Genomic DNA, 24,741 nt, shown 5'->3' on the forward strand with positions numbered 1-24,741 from the left:
AATTATGCTTAGTCATACCACTGATCAGAATTCTTTAATCTTTCTAACTTGTTATCTCTTTATAATGTTATTATTGTATCATTTGTTCTATTCAATTCACTTTGCATCGGTTCATACAACTTCTTCCAGGTTTCCTCAAAAATACCTCTTTCAACATCTTACAACACAATATTCCATTAATAATGTTGTTGTTCCATTGTTTTCAGCGCCACCACACACAAAACAACATTAACAACTGTTATAAATATTTTTGTACAAATAAGTCCATTTCCTTCTTTTTTGAACTCTATTGCTATGGACATAGACCTAGTAGTAGTATTGCTGGGTGAAAAGAGAATGAAAATGTGTACAGCCTTCAGACATAATTCCAAATTGTTCTCCAAGATGGCTGGACTAGTTCACAACTCCAATGCTGATTTTATCCTTGAAAGTTTTTGCTATTTATAGGAATGTTTTCTCTTACCTGTAGGATATAATATTTTGGCATCTCATTTCTTGTTTCTGAACTATGCTTTCCAATACTTTTTTTTTGGGGGGGGGGGGGGAGAATGGGGAGAAAGGCTAAACATACCTTTGTATTGAATTAATTGAATTCCTAGAATTATCTACTTCATCCTCAATATCCTGATATGCAAACTTTACTTTCATGTAATCTTCTTACACTTCATGTAAACTATCATAAGATAATACATTGTCCAATGATATTATGCACTGCTTAATGTCCTTGGACCCTTATTTGCCAACAGTGTTATCAACTACTCCCAAGGAAAACTTCTGAATCATCTATTTGGCTTTATTTGTTTTGCAGCAAATGTTAAAACCGATATGATTCTATTCCTCTGGAAGCGTGTTACTTTAGTGGTCACTGGTTATAGATTTCACACTTAAAAGAGCATCAAAATCTGGATTAATATCCATAGGCTTTATAAAAATTCTTTAAACCTTTACTTTCCTTTCTGCCACCATTACTACACAATTGTGAGGGAGGCAGAATACTGAAGCCATTTTGTTTTTGTTTCATTGGCTGCAATAACTTCAACGATCTCCATTAGGCTAGTCCCCAACAAGCACTTTAATGCTATATGAGTCAACGATGCAAATCATTTAAAATCTATTTTGATACTCTTTCTCCTCGACTCTACCAGTCATTTTAATTATATTTCTTGAAGTTCTTGCTTATTTGCCATGAGACAAAACCAAAAACCTCTACACCTGAGGCAGTAAGAAAATACATCTATATTCTAAGTAACTGGATTAGTAATATATGGTTTTGTTGTTTTACCTACATTGCTACAATTACTACATCATCTACATTGCTCCAAAATTCTTAATGCAGTTTTAAGCTTAGTTCTTTTTGGCCTCAGACCAACTAAAATATTTTTGGTATAAAGAGTCAGTACCAAAGAATAGGGGAAAATGTGATAAATGACAATCACATTAACAAAGTGCTACTTGGTCTAAGTACAAACAAAACATAGCCATTGAATACTTTGAAAAAATGCTCCCTGAAATGAGATCTTAATTCTATTTCCTTAAACCTAATATAACATATCTGACTTATGTATTAAAATGTTAGTATGAAATGGACAACCAAAAGTAGGCTAAGAAGTAATTAAATTGAAAGCTAAAACAATTAGGTGGCAATTACAGAGTGAGTAAAGTCCTTTTAAGGTTTAACAACTTTAACCTATCTTAAAACTTTTGAAAAAGTTATGTTAAAAAGATGCTGACACGATTTCAATTCTTTCCTTATGCTAATCTTTTTAAATATAAACAAAATATTCACCAGTACCTAATAAAATTAGACAAAAGAACAGAGAAATGTTCACTTAATAGGTAAATTTACCCAGATACAAATATTATATTGTTCATGAGGGAAAAAGATACTGCAAATTTTTCCTGTATTTCTTGACAACAGGAACTCAAAACTTCAAAAGGGCAACTGTTCTTCTGCTAGACGGTACCTACACATATAACATGCTCCCAAGGAAGCAAAAATAAACATACAACATGGTAGTAGTTTTTTGAGTAGAGGGATTGTTTTACTTTTGTCTTTTTATGCCTAGCGTCTGAAGTTCATCTTTTCACTCAAAAATAAGATCTTATCACCAAAAGGAAAAAGGACTCACATGTGCAAAAATGCCCTTTTAGTGGTGGCAAGGAACTGGAGAATGGCTGAATAAGTTATGGCAAATGAATGTTATGGAATATTATTGTTCTATAAGAAATGATCAGCAGGATGATTTTACAAGAGTCCTGGAGAGACTTATATGAACCAATGCTGAGTAAAATGAGTAGAATTGAGAGAATACTGCATACAATTGTGAACAACAATGAGGTTATTTCAAGATCAACTGTGCCGGACATGGCTCTTCAACAATGAGATGATTCAGGCCAATAGACTTGTGATGGAGAAAGAAAAGGACTCTGGGGACTAAATGTGGATCACAACATAGTATTTTCACTTTTTTTCTAGTTTGCATGCTTTTTTTCCCCTTTTTGATCTGATTTTTTTTGTGCAGCATGATGAGGAAATATGTTTGGAAGAATTGTATGTATTTAATCTATACTGGATTGCTTGCTATCTGGGGGAGGAGAGGAGGGGGAAGGGAAAGAAAAAAACTAAAGTTTTGCAGGGTTGAATGCTGAAAACTATCTTTGCATGTATTTAGAAAATTAAAAAGCTATTATTAATTTTAAAAAAATAAAATCTTATAAAATGGAAGCTAAGAAACACCTCAACTTTGGATTGTTTATAAATTCAAATACTATGTAGAGAAGCAAGTCCCATGAGGTGAGCAAGCTATTTTTTGGTGGTTAATAAGGTACTTTAGGAGGCACATTAAATATTAAACAAATTGTTCTTTCAACATGCCAAATGATTCTCTACTTACAGTGAAGAATGAATGTACATTTTAACGCACTTAAATGAATATAAGTCATAAATAAATAAAAGCTATTGCGTTCCTTACATGGAATCTTTCATCCTGTTCCTAGAAATTATTGGTTAAAAGGCCTCTTGTCTATGATGTTGAATTCCACACAATCTGACAAAACTCTTCTATCTTTGTAGTTAGTTACTCTACTACATAAATTCATTGTTTCTAGCTCTACTAAAAGAACCTAAGACTAAATTACTTGTTTACACTTTATGTCATTTGCTCTTGCTACTCCCACCTTAGTGATCTATCTATCTAAAATCTGTTTAAATTCTATTAACTCAAATATGCCTTTTCACATCACAGGCCTTACTTTGTTCATCCAATGCAAGATTTAATGATTCTACTGTTGTCAAGAAATGAAGTACACCTGAAGAGAACCACTAAAAAATATCTGTACATAGTTTTCTGAATTTGATCATGACAGATTTAAACTAAAAAAAGGTGAGTGGAAAGAGAAAATTGTTCCTTAGATCCATCAAGTTTAGTATTATTAGAGTGGCAGATATAAAACAGTAACTGAATGAGCCAACAGTCTTAAAATAGAGGTCAATTTAGCTATATAAATATTACTGAGACTTGTTAAATATGGCTCAAGACTAGAAGTATGCCTTTATTAAAAAAAAAAAAAAAAAACAGGGAGGACAGTGTTTAGAACAGCACTGCCTATTAAGATCTACAAATTTGAGAAAGGCTAAGAATTTGAGGGGAGTAAACCTGGTTTAAAGCATTCAGATAAGAAGCAAGACTAAGAAGCAAGCAAGAATTTATTTAGTACTTATGTGCCAGGAATTGGCACACATATGTATACATACATACACACAGAGACAGAGAAACAGAGAGTCAGAGGCAGAGGCAGAGATAGAGAAAATGAAAGAAAAGATGGAAAGTTACTTGTAAGGAAAAGGCAGCCAGAGAGTGGAAAAAAGATCATACAGCCCAGGACAACAACATTCCTTCAGAAGAAAGACTAGGACACTAAGTTGAAGGTACAGGGGCATAAAAGCAGAAAGTACAAAGGCACCAGACTCCCTAAGTGACAACAAAGTTAATCAACCCCCTTTGAAAAACTTTGAAAACAATTTTACTATCCTTAACAGCTTCCTTCAGAAGTTAAAAATCACATAGGCAATGATGACAATGAACTGTTCTTTTTGTCAATTTTCTATTTCCCCACCATTTTTATATTTTTTTCAAACCCAGAGTGTAAAGTACTTTCATCATCTCAGCTCTAAAATATCCAAGCTTTGCCAACTCTATGAGACACACTTTGGAAAAAAACCAATATAAACAAATAGCAAATGGAAGCTTTATTAACTTAATAATTTTAATATAACACAACAATATTAATAACATTTCCAGATATGGTGGCTGACTATACTAGTCTCACATAACCCAGACTGTCTTGTAACATAAATAACAGCACAATTTAATATCAAATAGCACAATGCAATATCTAATATAGAAACCCAATAGCTGCAATTATAAGCTGTGACTTCAAAGGACTAAAAGTAAAGCATTCTTTTCACTTCTCACAGCTAGAGAAATGGGAAATTCTATTTGCAGAGTAAAGCCCATATTTCAGACGCATCCAATGTGTTACACTGCTTTGATTGATTCTACTACTTCATTAATGATGCCTGACTCTTCTTTTCTGTTTGTGTTTCCTAATCAAAGTGTTCAAACATGTTGATCTCACCAGGACAGCCTAGAATGCATTTCACCAAGAAATTATTTTGGTAAGGGTGGCCTTCTACAAGCCCAACCTTAAAAGTGATTAAAAATATTTAAGCTTAAGCTTACCAAAAAAAATTATATTTAACATATTAAGTATTCATAAAATGCAAGAATTAGACAAATGGCGTTAACCTCTGGTTCTCAATACAGAAATTTTTAAAAATGGACCTCTTTGCCCTTTACCAATTTTAAGATGTCTCACATCTCTAGAATGCTGGCAAAAAATGGAGCATCCAAGGAGCATTTACAAAATGAGCCATAAGAGAGATGTATGGTAGCTTTTCTAACTTCCTGGTAAATCAAAAGTTAGGTGGGGTCTCTGGCAGAGGGGTAGGATATAGTGGAAAACATAGGTGATAATAAAATAAAAGATAGCAACTAATTAAAAAATATAAAGGGGATTAACATGTTTAGAAAAAGCTCTTAGTGAAAGATACTCCCTATAGAGTGAGGGAGGGAGGGAGGAGGGGAGGAGAAGTGTTAAGGACCATGCCTATGTGAAGGAGTAGGTCAATTCTCTGAGAGCCTCCATAGCTGTGAATCATAACACTTGAAGGAGTTATAAAGCAGCCTTGAAGATATTTCTTGTGGATTGGGAATGAAATAAATTGGCGGGAAAAGGAGAGAGGTCAGAGAACAGCAATTGCCTCTCAGTCTCCTTGTATTACCATCATCATCATCCTCTCACATGAAGAGATCCATTCTACAGATCTGAGTTAGACCTCCAACAGCCACTGTCAGGTGGCTCCCATAGCACAACAGAAAAGGGAGAGGAATGAACTTACATAGAATACCCACTTCGATTAAATCCTAAAAAATGAAATTTGAGTAAAGAGTGAAATTTAAGTAAATTGGAAAAATATGAAAAATTTTCCCATCAGATTTATGGATAAAGGAAGAACTTATATACAAAACGAGAGCTAAAGATAACAGGAAGTAAAATGGGTTTTGATTACATGAAATTTTAAAAAGTTTTTTACATAAACAAAATCAATGCAGACAAAATTAGGGAGACAGCAGGAAACTGGGGTAAAATGAAATTAAGTCAGATTTCTTAAGAGCCATTACCCAATTGAGAAATGTTCAAGGGATACAACCAGGCAATTTTCAGAAGTTATCAAAGCTATCAACAATCACATTTTTTAAAATGCTCTAAATTATTACTGAGAGAAATGAAAATTAACACAACTCAAATACCAACTCACATTTATCAGTTCGACTAATATGACAGAAAAGAAAAATGATAAATGGTGGAGAAGATGTGAAAAAATAAGTATACTAATGAAGTATTGGTAGAGTTGTGAACTGGTCCAACCAAAACAAAAATCAATTTGGAACTATGCCCAAAAGGCTGTAAAACTGTATACCCAGCAATACCACAACAAGGTCTTCATAATAAAGGGATCAAAAAATAAAAGCAAAAGTATTTACTGAAGCTATTTTTGTGTGTAATGACAAAGAACTGGAAATTAAGGGGATGCCCATCATTTGGGAAATGGCTAAACAAACTTTAGTGTGTAATTAGGATGAGATACTACTGTACTATAAAAATTAAGCGCATGATAGTTTCAGAAAAATCCGGGAAGATTTGTTGAAACTGACAAAATGAAGTGAGTCCAACTCAAGGGAACATTGTCCAAATAATAGCAATAGTCTAAGGATGATCAATCATGAATCCCTGAAATACTGTGATCAAAAAAATGATCCAAGATAATTCCAAAGGCACCATGATGAGAGATGTAATCTACCTCCAGAGAGAAGAGATTCACTCTACTGACTGAAGTAGTTTTTTCACTTTTCTTTTTGAGCATGGTAGATATATTTTGCATAATTTCAAATGTATAATCAATATTATATTGCTTTTCTTATCAAAGAATGAGAGAAGGACAGGAAGGAATAAGCAAATTTGGTACTCATTTATTTTAATGTTTTAAAAAAATGGTAAATGTAATTGAGAAAAAAATTAAAAAGAAGAGGAGAAACATTATACCTTTCCTAAGGCACAGATATAGGGTATACTTAATCAAACAAAGGACAGAGGCAAAGACAAAGAAATAAAACTGTGAACTTTTATTATACGAAACCAAAAAGCTTTTGCAAAATTAAGAAAAGCACTAGGGTTTTGTGGAGAGAAAGAGAGAGAATGTTATTTATTCATATAAAAATAAAAAGACCAAAAGCAATTGACTAATTGGTAAGTGGTTAAAGAACATGAACATATATTTCTGTAGATGATTACAAAAACACTATTTAAAATAAGCCTAAGGTTTTAAACTTATACTAAAGCGGACAAAAGATGGGAAGATAGTGTTAGAGGAGGCACAAGAAAATAAGCTCATTATATATTGTGGATAGACTTATGAATCAGTACAATGATTTGAAAAGCAATTTGGTATCATCCAAATAAAAGTTACCAAAAAGTCCATACTCTTTGACTCTGAGGGGACTGATTTTGAGGTTTTTGTCCCAAAGGAGGTTATTAATAATAAAGTTCTTATATGTATCAAAATAACAAAAGCAGCAGTTTTGTGACAGCAAAGAATAGAATAGAAAACCATCAACTGGGAAATGGTTAATTAAACTACGGTACATGAATATAATGAGATATTAAAGTTCTATAAGGATGCAGAAGAATAAAGAGAAATAGGTAAAGATTTATAGAAAGACTTTACATGGTCAAATAAGTAAAATCAAGAAAACAATATATACAGTGATTCCGACATATAAATAGAAAGACAATTAAGGAGCGGTTAGATGGAGTAGCAGAACAATGGCCCTGAAGTTAGAAGGATCTGAGTTCAAATGTGACCTCTGACATTTAACACTTAACACTCACTGGCTTTATGATTGTAAGCAAGTCATTTAACCCCACCTGCCTTGACACTTAACATTTAACACTCACTGGCTTTATGATTGTAAGCAAGTCATTTAACCCCACCTGCCTTGCAGAAAGAAAGGAAAAAAGGGGGAGGGAGGAAGGAAGGGAGGGAAGAAAAGGACAAATGAAAGTTGAAAAACTACAAAGAAGCACAGTTCCAAAGATTATGAGAAAACAATCATTTTCCTTCTTTAAAAATATTTGTTATACAGGATGGCTATCTGGAAGGGGATAACAGAAGGGATACAAGGAAGAATTTTGTGATAGGGTAAGATTTCAATAAAATATTTTTTATGCAGAGAGAGATTAAAAGTCTTGCCCAACATAACAGAGTTACTTAAATGTTTAACGTGACATTTCAACTCTGGTCTTTGGTATTCAAGCACTCTTTCCACTGTGCCTCATCACCCCAACTGGTTGGCTAATATCAATATTTTTTCATCTTACAGTTAACAAAAAAGAAAAGGTTTTCCTCAGGGTCCAAAATTTAACATTCACTTCAGACCTATTAAAGCTTTAGTACTGAGAAATGAACGTTTAGAAACTCAAAAATAATATCCTTCAAAACATTTAAAGAGCCAGTCTACACTCTCCTAACTTTGAGCTAGTACTATATGTAGATCCACAAAGGTTGCTCTTGAGCCATCAATGAATGACCAGCATCCCACAGATCAGAAAGCATTCTGCAACAAGACTGATACCTTGAGGAGTGGGGTAAATCAGACACACATTTGTCAAAAAGTAGGGACCTGGATAATCAAACTCAAGAGAATATTTCACTTTTCACACACAAAAAAATCTTGATGTGAAGTTTATCCTTTTAAAAATTATTTACAAACCATTCCAACATCCAAATTTTGTTGAGGATTACATTTCACAAAATCATGAGCCCAGTAAGAAAAATGTGTAAAAGCTGAGACCTAGTTTAGAGCTGCCAACATGTGTAGATGGGTCTATTTCTTCAAAATTGCCCGAGTCCTGACCAGGGTTAAATGTTCTTTCTATACTGTCTCCAAATCCCTGATATTAAATTATTAATTAAATTAAATAATAAACCCTATTAGCAGTGTTATTTTCTAGAGTACATTATAATTATAATGTGATAAATTTAAGTAACATCACAGAACTAAAGAACTGTTGAATTATCAAACCTAGATTGTATTTCAGACTAAATTATTACACTGTGAGATTAAAATATGCAGTGATTCCAATTGCTTTTAACATGACATCAAGTATATTGTGAAATAAACATATAACATTAACATTTTTAAAATGACGAATGAAATAAAAATTAAAAACTTCTCATTTCAACATTGGTTATCAATGGGCATCACAAATATCTACTCTAATATTTGAGACTATGGTAGATATATTAACTGAGGCAATGTTATAAAATTGTCTTTGAAAATCTTTAGCAAGACATTTATCACAATGCACCAAAGAAATGATATGGGCAAGAGCTACAAAGAGACTGCTAGGTTTTGCTGATGACCATTATATATGGCATTAGTAAAAGTGGCAATACTAAATGGAGCAGATGATTGAGAACCTTGTTTTAAAGAAGCAAAGATATAGCAAATTTGTAAATAAATGTGCTTCTTGCTTCAGTAAAGAGAAATAAGGAACATGAAAAAATTACATATAAGTAAAAGAAAAAAAGGTCATCTTCTCCCTCATCAAATCATCATTAATAAATAACACTAATGTAGCACTTTCAAGATTTACAAAGCACTTCTCACTTAATCATTCTCATATGAGAGTTAAGTAATCATTATCCCCATTTAGCAGGCAAAGAAAAAGGTTCGCAGGAGGTAAGTGGTTTGTCCACAGAGTTAGTCTGTGTGAGTGGCTGGTCTTCAAGTACAGAATGACAAATGTAAAATAACAAATCAAAACCTCCCTTTCCCTCAACATGTACAGATCAAAGAAATCAAGTCAGCATCACTTGGCAGCTCATTTTCCCCCCTAAACAAGTAAGGCTTTATATTTTCTCTGTTTTGTAAGATAAATAGACATACCATTAACAACACTATTTTGTCTGTAAGACAACCAAAAAACATTAAAATTTTATATCTAGATTTCTGTTCGACTTGAGACCTCCTGACATTTTATAGTTTTATATATATAAAAAACCAGAAGAGATCATATGTTCAAAAATTGTAGGGAATGGGAAAGAGCAAGGAGATAGAAATACTAACACTGCTAATTCCTGTCTTAGTTATCGTGGACAGTTCTCAACTAAAATTGCTGAAGCAAATGTGACAAATACTATTAAAAATGAAAAACAATTTATTTTAATAGCAGAAAAATTAAGCTTTAAGAAGTAAATCATTAAAGTTTAGAAGGATTCTAGAGATCATCTTGAACAAAGAATAAGTGATTGTATCCATTAGGATAATTACACAACTTCTTCCAATTATACATTTGCAACAAAGCATGTTACTCATCTAACTTCCACATACATTTTAGTTTTTTATTCCAGCATTTAGCAGATTAAATTAAATATTGGAACATGGCAAGGGACTGTCATGATACTGCAATCTACATTCACTGCACTATCCACTAATGACTAGAATATATACTAAAAATTCACCTGTAGTTTTTAAGTAGGTGTATCAGTGTATCAACAACTCTTAAAAGCAGCAAACTATACATCACACTGGAAGTTTCCATAGCAAACACAGAGCCTAGGACATAGCACATTAATAAATTTTAGGCTGATGAAATCTATAACTGTCAAAGAGAATAATTAGCATTATCACCAGATCAAGTTCCATTCAAGAAACTGGAAACCTCCACTAGCCATCCATTTTACATTTTATTTTGTAGAAATAGACTTCTAAGTGGCAGAAGATCCCTGTAATCAAAGTTCACAGTTCAAAGGAGAGTGACAGCACTTACTTGAGAATAGTTTTTGCACTACTGCAGTCTTCAAATCGAATGGAGTACCCGACTTCCTGGCCCAACATCACATCCATTTCATCAGCAACTCTCTGAGCCACACTCATTGCAGCAACTCTCCTGGGCTGTGTGCAGGCCACTCCTCTCTTGGGGCCCGGTAAGGAGCGCATGTACTCAACACACCACTGAGGGATCTATCAAAAACATTTTCAGGTTCACACCACAATACTGATTCACTCTGCATACACAGTAAATGAAATTTCACACAAGTTCTTTGATTTAACATTTTAAACAGCTTCATTTAATCATGTTCCAAGAGCATTATTTTAAATTAAGTGAAAGGATAACATGGGGTTAAAAATTCCTCTTTCAATTAATAATTTAACTCAATGAACATTAAAATATTTTGTTTCCATTCTGTGAACAGCACAAAAGTTATAAATTGTACAACTGTCCTAGAACTTCTTGTTATTCAGATTCAGTTACAACATAATAGAAATTTTGTCTCAGAAGACTTCAACCAAAGTTATGCAGCCAGCCATCCTTCCAGTCAGACAACATCGCTCTTTCTCTGAGAATAACCAGAATAACCCTGCTGTTGTCGGCAGGGTAGAGGACTGGCACTCCCCATCTGGCTAAGAGAGCTTTAAGTGTTGCACCTGCTTCAGGTAAGGTCTAGAGTTGGAGCTATACAGCTACAGAAGAACACAATTAAGGGTATTAAAAATACAAGAGAATGACAGTGCATTTCTTCCCTTTCAAAGAACCATGAAGAGAGTTGATCAGAAAATTAACACAATGATGGAGAGCCATAGGGAGCCAGTAGCTAAGTCTTCATGAAAGGTTGTTAACTCTACACTCCCTGACACCCCAAGTTTATAGAATTCTGTATATCACAAATTGACATAGACAATCCAGAATTACTAAGGACCATATTTAGAAACTATTCAAAAAGCTTAACACTTTCAAAGCAATCCTTTGGTGAATCAGCTATCATTCACCCCTTAAAAGGCCTTCTCAACCAGATCTTTTTAGATGGTCTTCCAATCCTTCTATGCATTCTACAATGCCAAAAATGTTTAGAAACAAAACCCATAAAGGGAAAGGGTAAGAGAAGATAAAGCAGATAGGCCATATTTCCTTGTGTACAATTCCTTAAATCTCCTAGTTGTTTTGTAGATCAATGTTTTGTTCTTCAAACTAGTTCACTGTCTATCCAGACTCACTAGCTCAGACTAAATCCTCTTTTACATCCTAATCAAGCTTGTCTTGCCAACACTTGTGGCTTGCCACAATTCTAGTCTTCCTTTAGTCTGACTCCAAGAAGGAACCTTAAAATCAAGTGGTTTAATTCTTTCAATCGAAAGACAACTAATAAACAAGTTTCCAAGTTACTTGCTAGTTAGTATCAAGTTAGGATTTAAACTTCTGGTTCAATGATCTTTACATCAAAATATCCTTCCTCTCCTGCTTCCCTTTCCCCAAATATATGCTGAGTCTATCTAATGTGCATCATTTTGGTGAAAGGTAAAATATGGAAGGCAAACTCAATATTGTGGTGCAGCCAAAACCAAACAAAAACTGTAGTAGGCCAAGAGGAAGGGCTTAGTGGCAAGAACTTGTTTTTAAAAAGCAGAAAAGATCCAGAATAACAATGCATTTCAATTAACTCAATTAAGAGCTAGTGGGAGAAGCAACTGTACCATCAATCTAGGTGTGCATGTACCCTTTCCTATTAAAAAAGTGATAGGTGTTTGGGGATTGGGGGAGATTCCCTAGGAAAAAACAAAGGGATAAACTGTCAATGAGAAAAGATTAAGAAATAATGTAGAACACTACCAAAAAAAGGTGAATTACATAATGCTCACTTAAATCCTTTATCTAGAATACAGAATAATCAGTGCTATTTTAAAAGGGGTGAGAGTAAATTAGTTTATGCCTATTTTAAAGCTATTATAAGATTTTTCTCACGTTTAGCCTTGTGATTGCAAGGAACCCCTTTGGAATTCATTTTGGGGTACTGGAGGCAGATGGTAGTATGTGGGTGGAAGGCACAGAACATTTGAGATGAAAAGGTTAAAGATGGCTGACTGACAAAGTACATAAAGAAAAAGCAAGTTTGAAAGACTGCCAAAAACAGACCCATTAGTTGAGTCACTTTTGACTACAGACCTTTGACTGTACAACTTCTAATTTGAGCTTCTCTCTTATATCCTTAATGAAAACTGCAAAATTACACAGAGAAAATACAAATCTAAATCCAAGTCTCTATTTTACTTTTTTCCTTTCTTTTCCCAGAGCACTTAATAATTATTCTAACAAATTTCTGAATAAGGATAATAATCAACAAGAGGGATAGAAAAGATAGACTAGTCAGTATGCAGACACATTCCCAAATATGTGATTAATTATTAAAGCTGATAATTGTACAAAAGATCTTAAAATTCTGGCATACTAACACAACACTATAAACCAGAAGCACTTCCTAACTTTTAATCAACTTTCCAAAGGTTGCAAATCTCCAATTATTTTGCAAACTATCTGCAAATGTATCCCTCAAAAATCAGCACCCAGACAATCTATTCCAATTTGGTCATTTAAGTGACATTATACAGAAGAGAAAACTGAAACCAAGAGAAGTTAATAATTTGTTAAAGGTCACAGGTTACTAGTGTGCCAGGTCATGTGCTTCCAAGCCAATGCTTTCTCTCCTTCATTCTCCTACATCTCACTAAGGCTCTTCCCAACAAAGCTTCATCTTCCCTCCAGACTCCCAGACATGAAGTGTACCTCTGATCCTCCCTGAGGACTCCCTAACTCCATGTCAACAGAACTGCGGTTGCTTTCCCGCCACAAGTGGTGGCAGAGCCAGCCCATCTCCCCAAATGGTTTTATAAACACTACCCTAGAAATTCTGAAGTAAATGACCAGAAGGAGCAATTAGGGTATTTAAGTATTTTAAACATTTATGGATGAAATATGAAACAGACAGCTCCATGGACATCAAAGATAAAAAGATTCTGTATAAATGAAAGCATGCATAGCATCAGTTTGTGATTATCAAAAAATTGTATGCACCTTAAATACACATTAAGTGGGGAAATGATTAAACAAAACAAGGTATAAGGACATGATGGAATGTTACTATGTCATAAGAAATGATAAATAAGATATCAGAGGAACATGAAAAGACTTACAATTCTCCTTGGAATATTTGAACATGAATATCTGTCTTTTGTGTCTTTCTTACACACACACACACACACACACACACACACACACACACACACACACACAGCATCTAACACCACAATGAAAAAACTCACCTGGGTTGTTTTACCAGAGCCGGTCTCACCAACTAGTACAAAGGACTGATGCCTAACAAGAATATCTGTAAACCTATCCTTATATTCCCAAACAGGGAGCTGAAGCCGCTTCTTTAGAATGTCATAGTAACGAGGGGTGTGGGGTAGATTAGTGAATGGATTAATACACTGTGGAAGTGATGTGTGTCCTGCATGTCCTGTGTGTGTTGAATGAGCAGAATGTGTTGAATGTGTTGAGTGTGTTGAGTGTGTTGAATGTGCTGAATGCGATGCTTTTAAAGGTGGTAATCCAGCACTAATGAGCATAGCATTAGTAGAGGCACGCAATTCCTTTTCCTTCTCTTTCTCTCTTTCTCTCTCTCTATCTCCCCTGTCACGTTCTCTGTCACGATCTTTGGAACGATCTTCACGGTCCCGGTCCCGATCTCGATCCTTCCTAAAAATAAAATTTTAAAAATCAGATATTTATTTGCTTAAAAAAAAAGGTAATATATTTAGACATTTACATTCAGCAAATCTAAAAAAAAAAAAATTAAGCCTTCAACACAGTCCTTTTCCAAAGTGAGTTCTATGAACACCCCCAAAATGCAGTCTAAGTCATGAAAATAGGTTAAGAAATTTCAGCTGATTAAGAATGATACTTCAGAACAATGGAACTATGTTCTCAAATGCTATGGAATCTATACCAGCTTATAGGTATAAGGAGTTTCCTGTCAGTGGAAATCTTTAAGAAAAGCCTAGGATAACTAAGCTACTTGTAGAGCATACTATAGTGAGCATTGTTTTTCAGGGTATGGAAGTGAGTAAATGGCTGACAAGGTCCTTACAAATTCTAAAAATTGGTCTTTTGCTTACCACTCTTACCACTTACCACTATACCACTCAAAGTTGCATATGACTGGGCTGCTATGACTATCAATCAGAATTAAGTTGCCCAATATATGCGAAACACTAGGCTACAAATCCAATGAATAAAACATTGCCTACTTGTGTAGAGCCTATATTCTATACTAGGCACTGAGGATACAAATACATGAAACAGTTTCTACTTATAGTAGGTCAAAGACTGACACATATAGGAAGATACAGAATAAAGATAAAGAGAATACAAATAAATACAAAGTAGTTAAATATACAAAGTTATTTGAGAGGGAGGTACCAGAGACAAAGAATATCTGCAAAGATTTCAGATAGAAAATGGTCTGAGCTGCATCTTGGAGAAAGAGATTCCAAAAGGCAAAGGTGAGCACATTCAAGGGAATAGGGTGAACAGCTGGTGCAAAAGGAAAGAGATAAAGAAATGGAGCATTGTATGACAGAGAAAATGATTTCACAAAATCCCTTCCTGCTCAAAGATTTTGTAACATTTGTGACAAAGATTATCCAACATGTTATAAATTTTTACTCACACCAGTGTGTGTGTGTGTGTATGTATGTGTGTGTGTGTGACTCAAAGATAAGTGGCTCAGTAGAGAGTGCTGATTCTGAAGTCATGAGGACTCATTTTTTGAAGTTTAAATCTGACCACTTACTAGCCAGGTGATTGTGGTCAAGTCATTTACCATAACTGTCTGTCTACCTCAGTTCCTTACCCGTAAAATGAGGTACAGAAGGAAATGGCAAACCACTCCACTAATTTTGAGAAGAAATCCCAATCCAATACTACAATGGTTCTCCATTTTCTTCTCCAGTTCAATTTATAGATAAGGAACTGAGGCAAATAGGGGTAAGTGAATAGTCCAGGGTCACACAGCTAGGAAGTATACGGGGCTGGATTTGAATCCAGGTCTTTCTAACTCTAAACTCCATTCATTATACCCCCTACTTGCCCATATGTAACTTTGGGCACCTTAAAATCCACAAATATTTTCTTTTTTTGGGGGGGGAAGGATGAAGATAATGAGCATTAGATATACTTCACTAAGTGGTACTCTAATTAAGTGTGTGCTATTATTAATAATACAATCAAATGGTTTCTTACATTTAAAATGCTTCTTTTTCCATCAGAAATAGCTCTCCAAAAGTCCTCATTGGGAGAGAGATGACTTGAGGTACATTGAACTATCCAGAACTATCCTTCTGGATTTTTATTTACAACAACCAATATACAAGAACATTATTGGGTGTCCTGCCTCAGTTCTACCACCAGATCTTCCTGCTACCATGAAATTTGTGAAATTACTTTAATGGAAGTGAGAATCTTTAATTCCATGATATAAAAATAAGAGTTACAAAATCCAAGGTATAGAGCACTGAATTTAATTCCATGATATAAAAATAAAGAGTTACAAAATCTAAGGTGTAGAGCCCAGGTAGTTCTGGGCTCAAATCCTGCACATAGTACATTTTTTCTCATTTGTAAAATGGAGATAGCTGTAGTTGTGAAGGTTCAAATGAGATAATATACAGAAAATGCTTGCAAACTTTAAAGCATGATATAAGCATCAATTATCATTAAGAAATGTTCTGCTATGTTTATAAAAGCCTTTGGCTCTGTATGGTGAGTTAACACTGCCTTCATGTCTGTTTCTGAGAAACCAGTGGTTAACTTTGGCCAATCCTCTGGCAGCAAAAAAAAAAAAAAAAAAAAAAAAGTAGCATTTTTACCATCATCTCACTAGTCTTCCACTATCATTCTAATGAAGTTACTTTAACCTTTTCACTACTCATTCTGTAGACTCCATTTTAGGATGGACTACACATGAATCTAATGATAGGGATTCTACACATTTCCACAATCTTCTCTTCCAATCATAAATGTCCCTTGATTATGTATTTGATACCATTTTAATTAATTAGTTCCAGGAAAGCAAGGATGATATGCCCAAAAATGTTATAGGGATCAATGAGTTAAAGAGTTAGATTATGTTATTTCAAAATGATATTGGTCAAACAACTTTGAGGTATACTTAAATTAGTTTTAATGGCAAGCTTTGTAATAGGCCAGGAGTAAAATCTGACAAAGGTCATGTGATAGAGTGGTCAGCAAGGGGCTTAGAAGAGTTAGTGTAAAGCTTGCTCTATATTGACCATTACTAGGTGTGAATTTAGTCAAATCAGCCAACCTCTTTCCTCATCTGTAAAAAAGAGATACTTTTTTTCTATTTTTCTAACAGAGTAAATTTGAACTACTAAAAAAAACCTATATATAGTAGTCAACTATAAAATTAAACAGGGTCTAATAAAAAAAACCTTTTTTTACTCAATTTTCATTCACATGAATGAAGGTGAATTACTAGTAAAGATAATCAAAATCTAATCCATACAAATGAGACTTCAACTCTATTTTCTTACGTTTGACAAACCTATAATAAGATATGGGAGTTTCTGGCCCGAATTTCTTGAACTACATGGCAGCTTGAGGGTAGAAGAGCCCTAGAAGGTCAATTAAATGAGGAAACAGTTCATCACACAGCTGGACTGAATTTCCCCTCCTTATGCATTGCTACCTGGACTAGGGATGAGATTACATTTTCTTCTGCTGAAGTATGAGAATATGGGGCTGAGATGAGTTTGGATGTAGATATAAGTAGAAAGAATGTTTTCTTTCTCCTACCATCATAGCTAAGTGCTCAAAATTTTAGTGGGGAGTGGGGGAGAGAAGAGTATGGGGAGTGGGGGAGAGAAGAATATGAGGAGTGGACTGGAGGGGGAGGGAAAGAAGCTATCCCCCTCTTGATACAGCACTAAAAGAAATCCTTTTTCTGCAAATTAAAACAATTCTGAAGTACTATCTCATATCTATTATATTGGCGAAGAGGACAGAAAGGAAAAATGACAAATATTGGAAAGAATGTAAGAAAAAAGAGACATTAGTGCATTGCTGGTAGAACTGATTCAACCACTCTGTAGAACAATTTAGAACTAAGCCCAAAAGTCTATAAAACCATGCATATGCTCTGATCTAAAAATACCACGACTAGATAGGTATCTCAAAAGAGGGGAAAAAACCTGTATGTACAAACATATGCATAGCAACTCTTTTTTCAGGGCAAAGAATTGGAAAGTGTAGGGATGCCCAGCAAGAGGGAAATGGCTGAACAAATTGTGATATGTGATGATGATGAAATGCTACTGTGTTTTAAAAAATAATGAGCAGGATGTTCTCAGAAAAACCTGCAAAGACTTCCATGAGCTGATGCAAAAGGAAACATATCATGTACAAAGTAACAGCAATATTGTAAGTTGATCAGCTGTGAATGATGTGGCTATCTCAGCAATACAATGATCCAAGACAACTTTGAAGGACTTAAAATGAAAAATGCTACTTATAACCAGAGAAAGAACTGATTGTTTCTAAATTCATTTTGAAGTCTACTTTTATTACTTTATTATACTTGAGGTTTTTTGTTTCTTTTTTGAGGGGAGAGGGGTTCCTATGTTTTCCTTTACAACATGACTTTTATGGAAATATTTTGCATGACTTCATATGCATCTTCTAGAAGAAGGAAAAGAATCTGGAAACTCAGAATTGTAAAAATGAATGTTTAAAATTGTCTTACATGTAAATGGAGAAAAATAAAATACTAAACAATGAAGAAAGAAAATAAAGGGAGGTGGAAAATATGCAGGACAAAGGGGTGACCTACAGCTACAGAAAGATCACAAAGACTGGACAGTAGGGGGGAAAAAACAGAAACAAAAACTCTTGGCAATTAAGAGAACATTGGTAACCTCTGAAAATGAAGTTTCAGTTGACTAGTGAGTTAGAAGCCAAAATACAAGGAATGACAAAGTGAACATAGATAAGGAAATGAGGTCAATGAGATTTGTGTCTTCTTTCACAACATAACTAATATAGAAATGTTTTTGCATGATTATGCATCTATAACCTATGTCAAACTGCTTATCTCAGTGAGGGGGGGAGAAGGAATTTCAAACTCAATTTTTTTTTTAAAGTGAATGTTAAAAATTGTTTTTACATGTAATTGGGAAAATAAAATATTGTTAAAGAAAAAAAGAAAAAAATGAATGAGTCATTTTCAAAAGCAAAGTGAGTATCTACCCTCAGTACTCACAGTCAATGACAGAACAAGTTGAGGCCATAAGCATTAAGAGCTATTATCTTCAATACATCTAGACATCTTAAAATCCACAAAAAAATAAATAAAAGGAGACACACCAGAGTAACTAAAGTAAATCTAAAAATCACATATCATATAATTTACATCAGATTGTCAAAGGAAGACCTTTGGTCATCTAGGCCACACTCCAGCACAGTCTCCATCCTGACATTTTCAAGTGTCCCTGGCCAGCCCTGACACCCACCAAGCAGACTGACAAGAGGAAGGTGTTTTTGTGAGCTATCTTAAGATGTATAAGAGAAATATTTTAAAACAATTTCAGTAGTAAATTCAGTGATAGGAAGTTTTTACCATTGTTACAAATTTGAAGTCTCCCATATTTCCAAAAGTAGACTTTTGAATTCCAGCAGATTGTAAAACTAAATAACAAGTCACATGTACATAGCAATTTAATGTTTACAAATGTATCCAACAGTCTATCAAATAGCAGAAAGGGTTAATCTTAAATATCTTTGCATCTGACTCATCCATTTTAGAGAAGAAACAGAAGGCAAATTCCCCTAAAGTTACATAGCAAGTTAATGAGAAGTCATTAGAGCTCTGATCTTCAAATTCATAGTCCAGTGCTCATTACACATTGACAAAGTACTTATGAAGTTCTTCCTGTGCATGCATAGTTTAAGGTTATTCTCTCACAAAACAGAAATTAAATGATAAAAGTCCCTATTTTCCACCTGGGAAAGAAGACATTCACAGTTCTACAAAGAAATCTAGCAGCATGTTTTATATCAAAGTTCATCAAGTGAGCAAGAAAATCATATAGATGGCATAGGACTAAATTTCAAAACACTGAGAGGAGTTTCCGTAGAGAAACTAATAAATCAAAAACTAAAATGACTGGAGAAAATTGGTAAAAATCCAACCTGTTCTAGGACAGAGTACTGAAAGAAATTTAAGGAAGGAATGTAGGATGCTGCACGAGACATGTGCCATGCTTGGGATTCTGTTTTTAGGAGATGCAACATTTCATCCTGCAAATAAAGGCAAAAAGGCCTAATATCTAAAAGTATGGTTAAATCTATCTGATCTTATGGTATCACTTAATTCGGGATATTTTTTCCTAATTCCAACAAAGCTGACAACCATCTTCTAGACAGAAAGCATGAATGAAGAAATCAGTAAGCCAGTGAGCATTTATTAATCACCTACTATCTACCAACCACTGTACTAAATGCTGGGGAAAAAAAGGCAAAAAATCCCTTTTCTCAAAGAGCTCATGGTTCAGTTTCATGAGCCATATTTCTCTAAAGAACAAGCTAAGTGACTTGTTCTCCAATGCTCTGTGTCTTTTATTTTCCTTGATCCTTCCAACAACTTCATGTTTCAATTGAAAGTTCTTTCCAAAGTATGGAATTAACTCTTAATTGCCAAATCTAATGGCTTGTTTTTCAATCCTTACCCTTCTTAAACTCTGGCAGCCTGAGAATTAGACTTTGACATTGCTGATCACCCACTTCTTTATCTTTATTGGCTCTTTACCTGGCACCTCTGTCTTGGGCCCTCTTTTCTTCTCTATACCATTTCCATCTAATGAGCAGTCAAGTCTGTTGTGCATTTACATTCCATAGCATTTCTCATATACGCCTCCTCCTCTGACACTGTCACTTCCTTATTCAGGACCTTTTATCACCTCACATGCAGACTGTGACAGCCTGCTTTTGGGGGTCTTCACCTAGAGTCTCAATTGATCTTCCCCTCCTTTTCTTTCTCTCCCCCCCCCCCCAGCTCTCTATTCAAAGATCAAATATATCCTTGGTTCACCTCTTCCTAGCTTGGCCTCTTCCAAACTTTCTAGTTTGGTTCTACTTTTCTACTTTCCAAGTATTCTGCAATCCAAGTTTGTAACAAGACTGTAATAGTGCAGTCCTTGGCTGCACTATTCCTCCCAGCACAAGCCATTTCCGGATGCTAGCTAAGTATTTTCTCACTTAATTGTCCCCTTTGCCTGGAACTTCTTCCTTCTTCACCTCTGCTTCCTAGCTTTAAGTCTCTGCTTAAGTCCCATTTGCTATATACCTCGTTTGTACATAGTTGTACAACCCTAAAAACTAAATCTTTAAAAGGAGTAAACAACCTCTTTTTAAGACCTCAACATGATACTAATGGCTGTTTCTGCTTCTAGACAATGCCAAAGTAAACTACAGAATGGCAAAAAATTCCTATGAGCCCTAATGCTTTCAAATGAATAAATTTAACCATAAAGCATCTATAATTATTTGTTAATTAATAGAGGTAGAAGATATCAGTATCACTTTGTCCACAGAACAAGGGCTTGCTTTTTTATTACCCCAAATCACTCAATGAGAACCTCTTGCAACAATTCCTTGGGTTAGCAACTCTGATATTGTCCAACCCATACTGCTTCATTTTATACTCGGAATAAACTTAGGAGAGGTTAAGAGATTTGCTTGAGTTCAATTTCACAAAAGTAGCACAATCAGAAATCATCACAAGGTTGAAAGCAATATCCTTCTATGGAAAGAACGGCTCTGAAGAATTCAGAAGCCTTGGTAGAATGAAATTCTGCGTTTTGGGTCTCAGTTTTCTCATCTAGAAAATGAAGCGCTTGCATTAAATGGGCTCTGGGATCCCCCTCCAATTCTAGATTTATGATCTTAAATTTGGCAGTTATATAAAGATTTTCTGGTTTGCATGACACTGGACAGAATAAAAATAACTAATAAGAATGTAGTTCTTTAAAGTTTGCAAAACACTTTACCTGTACTTTTTCTTTCAGGATATAAAAATCAATCAATATAAATGATATGGGATCCTTTCCTACTGTGATAGATAAAAGCACTGAAGAAACAGTACCCAGAAAGTAGTAGAAGCAAAGACAAATTTGTATTTCCCAACAATTTTACCTAAACCCTCCCCTATCTCTTTTTGAAAAGGCAGGGACAAAGAGGGCCAACATTTTTGTTCAGCTGCAAGTCTTCTCCCTAGAATAAAGATTTTTGTACTTCAAACAAAACAAATAATTTCATTATAAAGGAGCTTTGTTCTCAGAAGTTAATTGAAGCATGACAGTATTTAAACCCAAAAATAATTTATACAAATTAGAAAGTGTTTTAGAAATTTAAGAAACAACATTTCCTTTTCTTCAGAAACATCCCTACTACTCATTAGTAACTTCAAGCACAAATTAATGAAAAAATACAGGTAAAGTGTTTTGCAAATCTTAAAGCACTACATTTCAAATCAACCTATTTTAAACCAAATCTAAAAGGAATCAATTCATAAGATAAGAATTATGGCAAGTTACCAAGATCAACTATACTCATATTTTATTTTTAAAATAATGGCTTTCATTTTTTTAAAATAAAATTTTCCCTCAATTACATGTTAAAACAGCTTTTTTAATATGGTTTTTAAAATTTTGAGTTCCTAATTCTATCCCTCCCTGGAAAAGTAAACAATTTGATATGGGTTCACATGTATAATATTTCCATCGTATTGTAAAGAAGGGAAAATTAGTATGCTTCAGTTTGTACAGTTCTTTCTCTACTAGTAGATAGCATGTATCAACATAATGAATCCTTTGGGATTATTTTGGATTACTGTATTGCAGAGAATTGGAAGTCATTCACAATTCTTCATCCTACTATATTGCTATTACTATATACAATGTTCTCCTGGTTCTGCTCACTTTACTTTGCATCAGTTCATCTAAGTCTTTTCAAGTTTTCTTGAAACCATCCTGCTCATCATCTTATAGCACAATAATATTCCACCACAATTATCACAAAGAGCTGCTATAAATATTTCTGTACAAATCAACTCACCCGCTTTTAAATCTTTGTTATCCTTTCATTTTAGAGATGAAGAAAGAAAACTAAAGTTGCATCCTACATCAAATGAGCAGCAAGTAAGAGAGCAAGGATTCAAGCTAGGGGCTCTAGTTAGTGAGAGTTTTCACTCCCTTATTATCATTTCTCTATAAAAGTACAAGTAAGCATCTAAATGTGACATAATAGGATTTATAGCTGGAAGGGCCTTAGGGATTATCTAGTCCAATCCCTTCATTTTATAGATGAGGAAACTAAGGCCCAGAAAAGCTAAATATTTGTCTAAGGTTCCCCAATAGCAAATTTCAGAAAGAGAAACAAAACAAAAAACAAACCAAAAAAAAAAAAAAAAAAACCACAGCTAATCTGAAACAACCAGACTAGTATAACACTGCAGTAGTAGGTTATTTTGGCTGCTTAATTTTTTACAAATAATTTTAGCTCTGGAGTGCAAGAAAATTTGTAAATAAATTAAGGGTACCTAAGGGGACTTTAACTACAACTAAGTTAACAACTGTGAATTAAGTCTGTATTACCTTTAAAGATGAGAGAAAATTAGAAGAATCATTAACATCTCAAAAGTTAGAGTGTTAATAACTAATATTTTATATGGTGTTTTTAAAATTCACAAAATTATTTATACATATTATTTCACATGCCAATTCGCAACAATATTGTGAGATAGGTACTATACACATCATCACACACATTTGGTGGAGAATAAGCAGTTAAAAGAAGTTGTGACCTGCTCATAGCAGCACATTGGCTAATTTATTTGGATACTGTCAAAAATAAAGCTTCATTTCAGATATTGAATATCCAGTATTCCTAACACATTGAACCTTTTGGCTAATAAAAATTTCTCTTTCCTTAAAAAAAAAAAAAATTGGAAGAGAGGAAGAAGCAGGATTTTCAGGGTATTTATTGATCAGTCTAGGTAAGTCTCAGGGTTGGAGTAAGGAAATGGCTTAATTGTCTGAAGGTTTATGCTAAAATGCATGGTAAATGGGGTCAGAAGATATCAATGACTACCTAACATATAAAGTTAGAAGTATTTAGGTCTTAGTCAAGTTATGCAAAGAGGAAATTTCAAACATTAAGCATCTAACATATATGCAACACAATGCATATGTAATTAATTTGTAATTAATACAAACTGGCAGGGCAGTTTTTTGTCCCATATTATTATGCAATTCAAGCATAAAATACGGTAAAACTTTTTAGATTTTTTTTATCTTTTATAGTGGAAATTATAAGTTTCTACTTTTATGCATTGTGATGAGTACTGTTGACTTGAAAATAGAGTAGGTAATTCACGTGTTCTATGAATTTACTCAAGTAGAATCAAGGCTATTTAAAGTTTTCTCAAAATAATTTACTTTTAAATTTGTTTTTTTAAAAGGTAAATGCTACATCTCATTTTATGTCTTAAATCTAAACTTAATACTGAAGGCACTAGAGACAAGCATTTCCTTAATAAGCTCTAATTTCAAGAATGTTTCTTTGGTTTGTAATAGCACATTATTGCAAATATTTAATCTTTCTTTGTAATTCTATGTTCCTAGGGTTCCTAACAGATGGAGGTGAAGGTAGAGAAGGGGATGTAACATATATTATCTACTATTAGTAACTTATGATGCCAGGCATAGAAACAGAAAAATATAGTACCTGTATCTATTTTGACAGAAACTTTTGGAAGTGGTATTCACAAGACTGCCAAGTATGAACCATTAAAAAGAAAATTCACTCACCAACAGACAGGAATTTAAAAACAAACATGCAGATTTGCATTTAAGTCAATTAGCAAGTATGAAAAATTCCTGAGCACTATCACAGAGCTGTAAGCAGACAATGTACAAAAGCTGCCACTCCCCTGGAAAGATCCAAGAAAGCAGATGGAACTTAGGGGCCTTAAAATCATCTAAGGTCAACTCCACATTTTAACTATGAATATAAATGGAGTTTAAAAGAGGTTAAATGGCTGCCTCAGAAAATTCCTATATGATGCTTCAGAAATGACACCTTAAATTACAGAATCCAATTAGAATACTTTGGACAGCCACAATAGAAAAATAATTCAACTGCTTT

General features: G+C 34.1%; 1 protein-coding gene across 1 annotated transcript in view; it reads right to left on the minus strand.

The window, feature by feature from the left end:
- The window catches only part of DHX15 (DEAH-box helicase 15), a 65,630-nt gene that overhangs the window by 37,470 nt on the left and 3,419 nt on the right, over positions 1 to 24,741 (minus strand). Inside the window, exons 2-3 of the mRNA XM_051966543.1 lie at positions 13,782 to 14,217; positions 10,456 to 10,649 (exon numbers count right to left, since the gene is read on the minus strand). Of these exons, the coding sequence (XP_051822503.1) occupies positions 10,456 to 10,649; positions 13,782 to 14,217 (630 nt within the window). The remainder of the gene's footprint in view (positions 1 to 10,455; positions 10,650 to 13,781; positions 14,218 to 24,741) is intronic.

The sequence above is a fragment of the Antechinus flavipes genome, chromosome 6, assembly GCF_016432865.1.
Source record: "Antechinus flavipes isolate AdamAnt ecotype Samford, QLD, Australia chromosome 6, AdamAnt_v2, whole genome shotgun sequence".
Taxonomy (NCBI): Eukaryota; Metazoa; Chordata; class Mammalia; order Dasyuromorphia; family Dasyuridae; genus Antechinus; species Antechinus flavipes.